This window comes from Hermetia illucens, chromosome 4 (genome assembly GCF_905115235.1).
Source record: "Hermetia illucens chromosome 4, iHerIll2.2.curated.20191125, whole genome shotgun sequence".
Lineage (NCBI taxonomy): Eukaryota > Metazoa > Arthropoda > Insecta > Diptera > Stratiomyidae > Hermetia > Hermetia illucens.
The window spans coordinates 58,409,264-58,423,913 of record NC_051852.1 but is presented as its reverse complement, the minus strand read 5'-3'; the positions used below and the strand labels follow the sequence as shown (position 1 = coordinate 58,423,913).

At 41.7% G+C, this 14,650-nt stretch overlaps 1 protein-coding gene across 4 annotated transcripts in view; it reads right to left on the bottom strand.

The window, feature by feature from the left end:
- Positions 1 to 14,650, bottom strand: part of LOC119654172 (innexin shaking-B) — a 473,792-nt gene that overhangs the window by 198,906 nt on the left and 260,236 nt on the right. For 2 of the 4 annotated variants that reach the window (XM_038059347.1, XM_038059349.1), the window contains exons 4-6: positions 12,480 to 12,491; positions 11,975 to 12,108; positions 11,699 to 11,888 (exon numbers count right to left, since the gene is read on the bottom strand). In XM_038059347.1, coding sequence (XP_037915275.1) covers positions 11,699 to 11,888; positions 11,975 to 12,108; positions 12,480 to 12,491 — 336 coding nt within the window. The remainder of the gene's footprint in view (positions 1 to 11,698; positions 11,889 to 11,974; positions 12,109 to 12,479; positions 12,492 to 14,650) is intronic. The other 2 variants (XM_038059348.1, XM_038059350.1) reach the window with 1 other exon arrangement.

Below are 14,650 nucleotides of genomic sequence, written 5' to 3'. Positions count from 1 at the left end.
GAGGGTTTCCGTGATGCCATTAAAGAAGTCGAACGATTTGATGATCGGCTGATGAAGCTCACCATTATATCAGCTGATCGCACTATTCACTTCTTCACCGCGTATGCACCACAGACAGGCCGACCTGATGCCGAGAAAGATGCCTTCTGGCAACTTCTCGATGAAAAGACTTGTCACGTGCCTGCTGACGATCACATAATCATTGCCGGCGACCTTAATGGTCATGTGGGTGAAAAGGCAGACGGTAACAGGTGCCATGGAGGAAAGGGGTTCGGAGCGCGCAACGAAGGTGGCGAGCGTATAATCGATTTTGCGGACACCCATGACCTTGTACTTATGAATACATGGTTCATCAAACGATTGTCTCATCTTCCCACATTTTATAGTGGGAACAATAAAACGCAAATCGACTATATTCTCATAAGACGTCAACATTTTACCACTGTCACTGATTGCAAAGTCGTTCCCTATGAGACCATCGCACCTCAACATCGGCCGTTGATTGCTGTCCTGCGAATTAAGCCACCGATAAAACGGCGTGAGGAACGCACTGGCCCGCCGCGCATTAAATGGTGGCGATTTGGTGAGAAGAACGAAGAAACGGTCTCACTCATATGATTGCCAACCATTACGAATGTGGAAGAATCATGGAACCAAATGAAAGACACGATCCACAAAGCGGCCTCTGCAACCCTCGGGGTCACCAAGCCGGGTAAGCGGTACATCAACCGAGATACTTGGCTTTGGAATGATGATGTTGAAATGAAGGTCCGTGAAAAGAAACGCCTCTACCACAAATTTCTCGACGATAAAACGCCTGCTAATTGCCAAATTTATAAGAATGCCAACCGGGAAGCAAAGAAAGCGGTCGCTGTCACCCGAGCGAACCATTTCAAAAATCTTTACGATAAACTGGACACTCGGGATGGCGAGAGAGATCTGTACCGACTTGCTAAAAGCCGTGATGAACGCACACAGGATATCGAACACTTCTGTTGTGTTAATGACAAGAACGGTACTTTGCTTACTGATCGTCGAGCCGCGACGGATAGATGGCGAGAATACTTCGAGCAGATTTCAACTGAAGAATTTGCTCATCCTCTACTTCCACAATCATTGCCGACATTTGGAGCAGTTCCACCAGTCAGCGCAACTGAAGTCGAGGAGGCAATAAAACAAATGAAACCGGAGAAAGCAACAGGACCTGACGACATCGCATCTGAGCTCTGGAAAGCAAAGAGCTGGGACCCAACACCGTGGCTGAGTGAATTCTTTAACCGGGTTATTCAGGAAGGAAGAACACCATCTAACTGGCAAGAAAGTACCACTGTTCCAATATGGAAAAGAAAGGTAGTCCAGCAGAATGTTCAAATTACCGTCCGATCCGGTTACTTTCCCATACCATGAAGATTTTTGAACGCATTCTTGACAACCGTATTCGCGAAATCGTTGAAATAACCGTGAATCAACCCGGATTTGTCAAGAACTGCGGAACTACTGACACAATACACGCTGCGCGATTACTCATGGAGAAACACCGTGAGAAGCATCGCCCTCTTTACATTGCCTTTCTGGATCTAGAGAAAGCGTTTGACCGTGTACCACACGAACTCATCTGGTATGCTTTACGACAACACTTCGTGCCAGAAAAACTCGTGCGCTGGGTTCAATTGCTCTACCACGATCCGAAAAGTAAAGTTCGAAGTATGGCGGGTGTATCAAAACCGCTTCGTGTCTCTGTTGGAGTTCATCAAGGAAGTGCCCTCTCACCACTCCTCTTTGTCCTTGTTATGGACACCGTCACACGGGATATCCAACGTCCAGCGCCCTACACACTGCTTTATGCAGATGATGTTTTCCTAGCATCTGATAGCAAAAATGATCTCGAGCAACTTGTTCAAAAATGGAATGATCGCCTCATGCAACACGGTCTCAGATTGAATTTAAACAAAACTGAATTTTTGACGACCGATCCCCATGAAACAGGCACAATCACTGTCAGCGGCAGTGATCTGCCCAGATCTGAGCGATTTAAATACCTCGGGTCAACGCTATCAGCCAATGGAGAGCTGCGTTATGAAATTGCTTCACGCATTAACGCAACCTGGATGAAGTGGCGTTCCACAACTGGTGTCCTTTGTGATCGACGTATCAACGAACGTCTCAAATCTAAAATTTACCGCAATGTTGTCCGTCCAGTCGCTCTCTATGGTTCTGAGTGTTGGCCGACCATAAAAGACAATGAACGGCGTCTCGCGGTAATGGAGACGAAGATGCTACGTTGGACTAGTGGCGTGACACGTTTAGATCACATCCGAAATGAGGATATCCGCGATCGTTATGGGGTTGCACCGATCGTGGAAAAGTTGCGAGAGAGGCGACTTCGATGGTATGGTCACGCAATTCGTGCAAACGAGAATTCACTTGCAAAGATTGGTCTGAACATCGAAGTCGATGGTAAACGACCAAAAGGCAGACCTAAGCAACGGTGGCTTGATACGCTGGATGGGGATTTGAAAGCCTCGAGATTGCACCCAGATCAGGCATTCGATAGAGCCAAATGGCGAAGCCAATCCCGACGAGCCGACCCCGCTTCTGAACGGGACAAAGGCTGAAGAAAAAGAAGAAGTTATCGTCAAACCGTGTGAACATGCTGATTGATTTGAATAAAGTGGATTTTTTTAGCATTTGGAAGACTAAGCTCTTAAACAATGTTTATAAGCGTAAAATAAGTCGAAGCCCGGAATAACCTCAAAAAACTATCCAAATTTTTGGCCACACTTGGAAACGCATAAACGCCATCATTTTACAACTAATCCTGCACGTAGACTATCCACATTAGGAAAGAATATGTATGCCCTATCTATAAGAAAAAAGACAATCCATCCCGCGAGAATTAAAGAGATATTTTCCCACTACTTATCATCATCATCATCAACGGCGCAACAACCGGTATCTGGTCTAGGCCTGTCTAAATAAGGAACTCCAGACACCCGACTTTGCGCCGAGGTCCACCTACGCCATCGCTCCATCTCAGTCGTCAGCGCCTGCCTCGTCTTCTTTTTCTACCATAGATATTGCCTTTATAGACTTTCCGGGCTGGATCATCCTCATCCATACGGATTAGGTGACCCGCCCACCGTAACCTTTTGAGCCAGATTTTATCCACAACCAGACGGTCGCGGTGTCGCTCATAGATTTCGTCGTTATGTAGGCTACGAAATCGTCTATCGTCATGTAGGGGCCAAAAATTCTTCGGAGGATTCTTCTATCGAACGCGGTCAAGAATTCGCAATTTTTCTTGCCAACAACCCATGTATTCGAGAAATACATAAGAACTGGCAAGATCATTGTCTTATACAGTAAGAGCTTTGACCCTATGGTGAGACGTTTCGAGCAAAACTGTTTTTGTAAGCTGAAATAGGCTGTGTCGGCTGACAACAACCGTGCGCGGATTTCATCGTCATAGCAGTTATGGGTTATGATTTTTGACGCTAGGCAGGAGAAATTTCCAACGGTCTCAAAGTTTTAGTCTCTTATCTTTATTGTTTTCGTTTGACAAATGCGATTCGATCTTGTTCGTTGCCACAATGTACTTCGTCTTGCCACTACTTAGCCGATCATAAACTGATAAGTTACGTGGAGCCACACCTACCATAGATTGCTAGCTGAAAACCCTGAACATTGGCCTACCAAAAACCACACCGAACAAAGATTCATGAATAGAAATGAGGGATCAGCAAGGATAGTGCATATCAACGTAGGGAGTAGGGAGATGACCGGGTTTAGCTATGCTAATGAGGCCAAATACTACAGTCAAGACCAGGTAATCATCGAAATCTTTAACGTCGGTATATGTCTAAAAGACCGTGTTGCGAACATAACTCATTTTATATTTTCGGCTAATAAAACATGGATACAAAGTTCTTTTTACTAATTGTAATAACATTTGTTCGCTTTTATTTTTTTTCCAAATGAATGCGGATGTGAGGCTCTCTTCGATGACGATTTGCAACTAATTCCATTTTTCCCTTTACATTGAAACGCAATTTTCTCGATGTCATCGCCAGCGCTATTCGACAAACCGTGCACGTTCGCTTCATCATAGAACTCCGCCCCACTTGAAAATGATCGGAGAAACCGCAGCGAGCTACTCTTTCGCGGTCGATTTTCGAATGTAGAAACGTACGCAGCGTACTTTCTGCCAGTATCATTTGCATTCTAGAGGAGACCAGCTGGGGTTTGCCACCGACGTCCAAATTGAAAGCGAGCTCGTCACTCTTATAGAGACTCTCATTTGGTAGCTGCAGCGGCATCCAAGTAAGATCAGTCTCACCAGAACATGGGTGCAGACACCAAACTCCTCAGGGGTGAGTTTCGCTGGCCGCGCATAACGAGATTGTACAGGTGGCTGCAAGATGAGGACGGCATCTGACAGCAGGCGCCACAATCCGGTCTTTCCAAGTCCTTCTCCCTTGTCGAAAGCCAGGACTCCGGTTAATCGTAACTTCTCCATGTATCAGCGGGACTATTAGCGTTCGGCTGTACCGAGGCCAAGAAGAATGAAAAGCAACACCGGCGACCAAGACAGGTCGTCGCACCTCATAATGGCGGAAAGGTCTTCAGAGTGGCTCGTTGTCTGCAGGATCTTTTCGAGCGTGAGAAAAGAGTTGAGTCGAATTGAATTGATGATTGCGGCCGAAACATCAGCACATGACTGTGCTATAATATCCTTCAGAAGTATTGCTTCAAAACACCGCGTAAACCGATCAATGATCGTAAGGCAATACTTGTGGCTGTGCGGGTCTCGCAAAGAGCCTTCAATATTGAGGTGTATGGTATGGAAGTGATTTATTGGCTTAGGGAATACACCCAATTCTTTCTTAACATGCCTGGTGATCATACGCTTTTAGCATGTAATGCCCTCTCGGGGCCAAGAATTCACGTCAGAAATATTTGCTGAAGGATAGCCGGTTTGCAGTCTGAATGCCGGAGTGCTCGAGATCGTCCATCGAGCAAAACACTTCTTTACTGAAAGCGGCGGAATATATGGCCTATATCCCTTTCCTGTGATTCCGCAGCTGATAGAGGAAGGTCAGCCGAAGATAGGGAACTCCTTACACTTTTATTTGGAGTCTGACTGTAGAAGAAAAGCATCACCCTTCTTGGCCAGAGCGATTGCCGAAAAATCAACTGCGACTGGGATGTTGATTTCTAAGATTCCAGACAAAAAACAGCCCTAAGTTGTATTTACTGGGCATATGTTGAACGTCGGTTCTAAACTGGTTGATGTAGGCAAAGTGCTGAAATTTGCTAGGAGATTTTTTATCGCTTGACTTCTGCCTTAAGGCAAAACATAGAAGAAAGACTGCCTTCAAGGGAAAAACGGAAGTACTTAATGTTTGGATACGCGGCTAGTAATTCACGATCATTGGCGCTGTAATTCCGTTGAGAGGGACCCACCTGTTTCGAGAAGAAAGTCGACGATTGCCAGTTTTGTTTCACTATCTGGTTAAGAACAGCGCCTACCGCAATCTCTGAGGCATTGATGAAGACGGCCGGTTGACGCAATGCGAAGAGTGAGTGCCACGTCTGCCAGCTGTTACTTAGCTGCTTCAAACGCTTGGACGGTTCTTGACCACTACACAACCTCGCTCGCTTCTTTGATATTAGGAGCAAATAGGAAGGCATTTATTAAAACCTGGTAAATCTCTGGAAGGTTTCACGCCGGAAAGGTTTGCAAATTGCTAGGGGGAACTACAAAGTTTTGGTGGTAAGCCTTCACGAGATCCAAGGTCGATGATCAAAGGGTAGTTTAGATCCCAGGACGAAACGTGAATTAGTACCCACGATCGAGGATAAAACCTGGCAAACCAAACCAACACCTACAGCTCTACCACCAAGCCCTATCTCCACCTCCACGTGGTGAATGCTGGGAGCTCTTTCTGAACGAAAAGCTGCAGATGGAGAATGAGGAACACGAGGCTCCCGCGCCTAAACACGGGACAAATTGTACCTACTGGGTTGGGTAGGGCTGGCAACCCTACATGGAAAACCGATGTTACGAAGCCACGGAAGGACAAGATGGACTTTTCAACAACGAATCCGGCAACGACAACGGAATAACGATTTGCGCATTTTCTCATGGAACGTGCGCTCCCTGTACAGAGATGGAGCTGCCAAGCAATTTGCTGATACCTTGTCCCAATATAGAGCTGATGTAGCAGCGTTGCAAGAAGTGCGTTGGCCGCGGACCGGTTTCCTGGAGAAGAGTAGGTACACCATATGTTACAGTGGCCAAAATCATGTGTTCGGAGTAGGTTTCTTAGCCAGCCAAAAAATGAAACCTGCTGTTATCGGCTTTGAAAACATAAACGAACGGCTATGTACTCTGCGCTTGCCATTCAAATTTAGAAATATAAGCGTCATTAAGGTTCTCGTACCTACAGAGGAGACTGCAGAGTCGGAAAAGGAAACCTTCTACGACGCAGCAGAACGAATTCTCGAAGCCTGTCCCAGATATGATATCAAAATCATACTTGGGGACTTTTCAGCGTATTCAGGCGATATTTCGGCTCCCATAGCTTACATAAGGATACCAATGATAACGGACTGCAGATTTTTACCTAGCAGTATCGCACGAAATGCTTCTTGGAAGTACCTGGTTTGCGCCGGTTTGGTCCACAAATATACATTGGCCTCTCCAGGCGGGATCACTTTCAACTAAATTGACACGTGCTAGTCGAACTCGGCCACTTCACAGCCTCTATGAATGTAAAAACATAGAGGCGGGCCAATATAGGCTCGGATCACTATCTCATTGGCGTCGTGCTCCGAGCTCGAAATACAATACCGTCCAGAATCCCCTCCGACAATCAGGTGAAAGTTAACACTGAAGCCATCCACGGCACAGCATCCGCAACATCTATAAGGGGGAATTGGATGCACAATAACCCCAGTAAACAGAGATCCTGGAGATGAAACATCAACAAATGTAAACACAAAACCTTATTAAATTCGGTTTACTGTCTGTCTGTCTGTCCGTCACACGCGTTTTTCTCGGAGATGGTTATAGCATCATGGTGGAAAGGCGGGAACTGTGAACGCTTACGCATATAGTGAGTTACATCCTTTTATGTCAAATTTAAGGCGGGGTCCCCATACATGCAAAAAGGGGGTGTAATTTTTTTTTCATCAAATATAGCCATGTGGGGCATCAAATGAAAGGTCTCGGTCAGTACTTTTCGAAGCCGGTCTTAGTTTTGACATTTGTTGAGAAGGTGCGGAGAGCGGGGGTTGAAAGTGACCATTTTTTTAACCAACCCATTCTCAGAAACTACCAAACCGAAAAATCTGAAAATAATCAGGGGGCTGTTACTATATGGTTGTTAGGCTCCGAAATACTCTTCATACCGATACCTGTTTAAATAAAGTTAGTAATAGTGCATTATATATTTTTTTAGTAATTGACAGCAAAACCCCCCTTAAGTCCACCATAGAATCACAAAACTTTACAGCAATGTAGGCTATAGCATAGAGCATGATATCACCAAATGTGGTGAAAATTGCGCTATTACTAACAAAGTTATACTCAAAACTGCTGCTTCTCTGCAAATTCAAGACTATTAATGTCAATATCACTTGAAACTGGAAATTTTCACATAATATATGCACATTTTACGTGCTACATACTAATGGGACAACTGCACACTCAAATCTCTTTATAAAAGAAATACACAAAACCTTTCATACCTGAGGCATCTAGCTTCCGGTTTCCCGACTTGTTTGATGTTATAGCTGCTAAAGAAGTGCTAACTGCAAGAGTGATAGACATTTCAGTGAGTAGCATGTTTTCCAAAGCATGAGAAATTTGGGAAGAGGAATTTGGCACTGAAGAATATAAGGACTTCATCGATACCCATTGGCCTGATTGCAATGCTAACTATGAAGGGAGCAGTGAAGGAATGGAGGTCAAAGCCATTTTTGAAATTTTTAAAAGCTCAGTGGACTTGAGAGGTGTTCGTAATCGGGACTACACAGCCGATGATGACACAAAAAATCATAAAGCAATCTCTGAGGTTATACCATGTGGAGAAGAACATCCTGTTAAAAAAAAAAATGTGTTAACCATGTTACCAAAAGAATGGACTCGAGACTTAGGAACTTAGTAGAGCTTCAAAGAAGAGCTCTTTCAAAGGGAAAGGCAAATTGACTGGGGCGCAGACAGACAAGTTGTCCAAATATTATTGAAATTCAATTAGAAGCAACCCTTTTAATGTAGAGGAAATTAGGAAGGCCATAATAGCCACTTATTACTACCGTGTCTTAACTGACAATGACCCTCAACACTTTTACTGCCTGCAAGGTGAAACTTCATGGTGTGGCTGGCAGCGGTCTATGGCAAAAAATGAAGCACCAGAATATTCCTTTCTATGAAGTTATGGCCGCAATGAGACCAATCTATAAGGACCTAGCAAGAGAAGAGTTGCTGACAGGATGTGTAGGTGCCTCTAATCAAAATGTAAATGAAAGTTTCAACAGCATAATTTGGCAAATTGCACCAAAGACACTGTTCAATGATAAAGTGATACTTGAAAGTGCTTGCAATATTGCTGCCTGCCTGTTCAATGAAGATCATGGAAGAGTTAGGTGTGAACTACAGGAAGCCAATGCTTCAGTGCAATGGAAAAGAAAAATGCAGAGAGGATTGCAAGGTCAGAAGCCCAAGCGATAGCTGCAACAAAAGAAGCGAGGATCCCCTTAGAGAAGCCAGCTATCCAAGAGGATGGAGTATTGTACCGCCCGAGAATTGATTCAGCCTGGTAAGAATCGTTTTTTGAAGCAGATGGACGTTCCTCGGGATGCAAAAATAAAGATAATTTAATGCAGTTTGCGGGAAATAACAGCTATGCCATTCTGTAGTCTGTTTTTACTCAGATTGATTTATTATGACTCCATGATTATGATTGCGATTTCATGACTACTGACTACATACTTCCAATCATAATTATGGCCTGTGATTATGATTACAATAGTATAATCACAAAGTTACGCTCGTTTCTAATTATAATCGCAATTATAATCATGTTTATGATTTTCCCCAAATCGATCGATCGACCCCAATCGCTGCTGGACCCCGTTGCCACTACTTTCATTCATCATCATCATCAACGGCGCAACAACCGGTATCCGATCTAGGCCTGCCTTAATAAGGAAATCCAGACATCCCGGTTTTGCGTCGAGGTCCACCAATTCGATATCCCTAAAAGCTGTCTGGCGTCCTGACCTACGCCATCGCTCCACCTTAAGCAGGGTCTGCCTCGTCTTCTTTTTCTAGTATAGATATTACCTTTAAAGACTTTGCGGGCTGGATCATCCTCATCCATACGCATTAAGTGACCCGCCCACCGGAACCTATTGAGCCGGATTTTATCCACAACTGGACAGTCATGGTATCGCTTATAGATTTTTTCGTTTTGTAGGCTACGGAATCGTCCATCCTCATGTAAGGAGCCGACAATTCTTCGGAGGATTTTTCACTCGAACGCGGTCAAGAGTTCGCAATTCTTCTTGCTAAGAACCCAAGTCTCCGAGGAATACATGAGGACTGGCAAAATCATTGTCTTGTACAGTAAGAGCTTTGACCCTATGGTGAGACGTTTCAAGCGGAACTACTTTCATTGGTTTCTGGATATGGGCCAGATTCTATACAATTTTTGACTCACAGCCTGGAATACGAATATTTCTTTCTTTCAAATGACGTCATTTAACGTAAACGCCGAACTGAAAGTTGATGATTGCCTTAAAGCAGAACAACGTCTATCGTGTGTCCAGTGCCAGTGCAGGGCTATAGTCGATTCAGGTGTATACATAAGCGCGCTTCATTCCGAGGTGAAATAAAAATATTCAGATACATTTATTTCCTGATAATTTTGATGCGCATATATATGTCGGCATAAAGGGTTCAGGTTCAGGTTCAAAGCTTTTGTTTCAGAGAAAAAAAAAACAAATATTCTTGAAGACTCCTCGGGATTCGCCAAAGCACCGCAGATTATGTAAGGAGTGTAAGTCGTTCCAAATATAGATTACAACTGAAGTCGTACGAAGACTTGCGTCGTCGATGTAGAAGGGTTTCGTTCAAAATTCTTCACAACGCATAGCGTGGTTGGAGAGGCCTACTCTATACAAATTATTGTCATAGTCTAGAGTACCGTTTATGGGCAGTGTTGTTTCATTTGGTGCCTTTTGTAAGAAGAAATACACTATCCTTTATTATGCGGCCTACTAATTCTTTGATTCATCCGAAATTTATCTATATTTCCCGAAACTATGATTGGAATGTCAGTTGAAGGACAGTTATCTTGCTTATGCATGACGAATGAAATAGGCGCAGATCTTCCGGGTTGACAACAGTTAAGGTAGTTATTTCAAGTTGGCGCCCAACGTGGGGCTTAAATCAATATCCCTGAAATTCAGTGAGAGAATTGGTTTCGGTTGTGCTCTTTACAAGATAAATTGGACAATAACTGATAGGGAAAGATTCTAAACATGATCTGAAACATAAAATCGTTTTTCATAACCCGATTCTGAAAGCGATCCGGGGGTACAGCAGCCAGCGCTCAAACTCGACCTTTAACAACCAAAGATATATTTACGAGGACCTTAATAACTTTTCTGTGAAGGATACCCTCCGAAAACTAAACAAGTATGGAGCAAGCAAGAAAACATTAGGTATCCTGAAAATGAAAAGAGAAATCTGATTGTGGCATCCAGACTTTAAAATCATTAATAGTATTTATAACAAGTATTTAGTATTTGTCATCAGAGATTTACAATAAATGTTTTCTTAAAGAATAAAGTCGAAAATTGGTAGACCAGTAGCTTACTTAGCTTAATAAATTAAAATTGTAGTTTGGAGGAAGCTACTGGTCTATCAATTTTAGACTTAACTACAAACAGAAGGCAATATCTAACATTTTAATAAAGTCGAAGTCATGAAAGCAGTTGGTTTCAAAGTTCAAAAGAACCGCCTCGGAATTTAGTATTGTAGAGTTGCGATGATTATAGTTAATAATTAATTAGGACAACGAACATAAAGACAATTTAGGTGTTATAAAGCACTTTTCCAATTTCAATCCACAATGGTAGAAGCCATACTGAAAAATCAGTTCAGTAACGACAGTTTTGGTTCTTGCATATAATTTAATATTTTCGACGAGTTTATGCGATAAAAAGTAGAATATTCAGTACTTAAATAGTAAAAAGGCAACTGCTCCTTTCAGTGCTCTTTCTTGCATGAAATCTCGTATTGTGTGGAGTTTCGTTTTTTATTACTTACCATGCGATAACCTTGCACATGTCGTGAAATACACTTTTCAACTTATCCGCTAAATCCAAAAATCTCTTGATTTTCAATTTAAATGTGTAAATAAAATGGTGTTTTTCAGTTATTTCCCTGGCGTGTTATTACTGATTGAAATTATCAAAGCCAATTTATCTGACTTACATTTAGTGAAATCTGATCTGATTTGTATTTAGTGAAATATGGTACAAAGGAGCGAACTGAGGTTTGCTGCCCTCTGTCGGAATTTCCATTAGCTTCCACAGGCACGAAGAAAATTCTTCGAAAGTTTATCTACTTTGAAAACCACTTTCTATCTATCTAGGAACCAAACTTAAGCTTTCTACTTTCACTTACCTGAAAGAATAGTGTGAACGCGACCCATTGGTAGTATTTTGTGTGCTTTATTGTCAGTGGGCCGCGACCTTGTGAGTTGTGGACGCCGGGAAATGGAACCTCGGCGCCCTGCTTTTTCATGAATGCATCGACGACTGTGTACGTCGAGTGTATCCAACAGTACGTATTAAGAACATCTTCCGGTATATCCCTGGAAAATAGAAAGTTGGGTTGGTGTTTCAGATTTTCCGAGGTTTTCATCCAAAGAGCTTTTCCGTGAAAGCTACACTTACTTACCTTGTATGAACACAATCGATAGGGTTGCCAACGTATTGACGAGTTGTTACAGCTATTGAGAATGTTATCAACAATATTACAGTTGCGTTCGTATGCAATCGAAATACAGGTGAATCGATTTTAATATGATTGACCTGGGGAATCGTGTATTTTGGGTTGCATATTTTGGAATGAAAGGAAACATATTAGACAACTCGCCGTGCAAATTGGAGAAATTATTTAAAAAAATGTAAGAATGTAAATGTTGAACTCGTTTGTTTAAACAATCAATAACGAGGGTGGAGTGTCTATACAGATATGAAACGAATTGGAAAGGGAAGCTTTTACCCTTTTGCATTTGGTTATTTCCTTTTAATGATAGCCCCAATTATCTCGAAAAGTGGTTCAATTTACTTAGCCGTGCATTGATACCGACTCGAATTTTTATTGGTCTTGCATTTTAGAAAGTTCTGAATTTATGGCAAACATAAAAGACTAGATGAAATCATTCTGATGATTCACTTACATATGCATTGGGCTAGTTTTTTTATCCGCATTTGTCGTTATGCACCAAAAAGTAAAGAAATCTATGAGTGTCTTTTAAGAGCAGCAGTTGATTTGCAATATTTAAAAAGGCTCTGTTTACAGTAGAATGTGCGGGCATTCGAGATAAACTCCACTTCGAACCCTACTTTTACAAGTCAATTTCGATACCATCACTTTCAAAATGATTGATGGATAGTAGAGTTTCATTATCAAAATGAGATTGTTAGTGCATTTTTATCCTTACGAAATGTTATATTTATATAGAATTGCTTCTGTGCTTCCCAGAACCTTTAATTCTAGAGGTGATCCCTAAACTATCACACAAGTCCGATGACTATATTTGTTGAAATTTAAACTGTGTATTGATTGTAATAAACGACGCGTCGAAAATAAGTAAACTTCAACAATAAGATTGCAAGAAACTTTAGACTTCTTAAATTATCACTCTTCCTAACATTTCCAACAGTAGCAGCAAAGCAAATTTGAATAGGTATTTGGAAGGGGTAGCGAAACGAGAATCAGTAACAATCCCTTATTACTAATCCCCGCATTCGATGGAGTATTATGAAACTAGAAACTAGTCGAGGAATCGGAAGCTCAACGGTTTAAGTATGAAAAATTGTTTATATTGTATATATAAGCATATTTGGGTCGGCGTTTGTCCCATTTGTATCTAGCTAGTAATGTGTATGCGTTTAGTTTTTCAGACCATACTGATACTGACATTCAAAGTATAACAATGCAATGAATTTGCACAAGAATGAATTTGACCTAATATAACTCGGTTAGTAATAGTGCGATTTCCAATAAACTTTATGCTCCATAGCACAGCCAATATTACTGCAAAACTTAATAATTCTAGAATAAACTTAAGGGGACTCGATTCAATTTCTACTTATAATAAATATTATTTAATTTATTTAAACAGGCATCGGTATGCATTGACTACCGTATTTTTTCAGATTTTTGGGTTGGGTAGTTTCTGAGACCGGGTTCTTCAAGTATTATAGATAACCGTTTTCGATCCCCTGTACTCCTCCCCTTTACAATCAATGTCAAACCTAATACCGGCTTCAGAAAGTACCAATTGCAGTTTTTACTTTGATGCCCATATGACTATATTCGATGAAAAAAAATTACACCCGTCTTTTGCATGTATGGGGACCCCCTTTCAAACTTAACATAAAAATATGTTACTCACTGCATGTGAGAAGATTCCCTGGTTCCATATTTCTACCAATTTTAGTCTCAGCGGGAGTAACTGTTTCTGAGGCAAAAGTTGAGACTGTAACTGTGTAATCCCACTGTGATAAGTTTTTATTTTACACAGAACCTTAAAAAGTGATACCATGAATACAGCAATTTGAGCAGAATTGGAGCTCCTCACACATTAATAAAAAGCACATCTGTGAAACAATTTGGATCATTTACAAAAAGTAAGTTAGAACATGGAAGCTCCGCACTTTCAGCATGAATGGTTTTTTCTTTTACTAGGTAAGAAGTTATGGATACCGGACAATTCCATTTGTACGGACCATTCACTTCAATATGATCTCTCAGGTGTTGTAAATTTTCACGAAAGAGGCAACTTCAACAAACTATAATTTTGCAAATAGTAGTATGATTTCAATCAAATTTCTCAGTATCATGCCTCATAGTATGATTTATGCTTTGGCAAAATTGGAATCTTTCTGTGGATTTAAGGATAGCAGAGATCAAATGTCAGATATTTTGGAGCGCAGATTTCACATTGGCGTTATCATTTTCATATCTTTGAAATTTTTCCGTTAGATAGTTTCAGTTCAAAACCTCGTCTCAGTAGCCACCTTCGAAGAAAGTTTGTGTGATAGATAGACAGACAAACAAGCAAGCAGACTGTTAGTCAGTATGTGTTTCTGGCGAATTGTGGATGTGATATTGTAGAATCGCGCAACGCAAAAAACACATCTCAGGTCATAAAGACCTCCTTCAGTTACTAATAAATACTGCGTTCACCTGCGCGCCCCGGTAGATAGCTGCTCTTAATCGGGGATGGACGATTCCATGGTCCAGTTAGTGAGGCTCGATCTTGTCACGTCAGGTTCGATTCCCAATTCGTAATGGATGTTATTATTTGTGTTTGTGCTGCTATTGACTTATCGGCTGCGCATA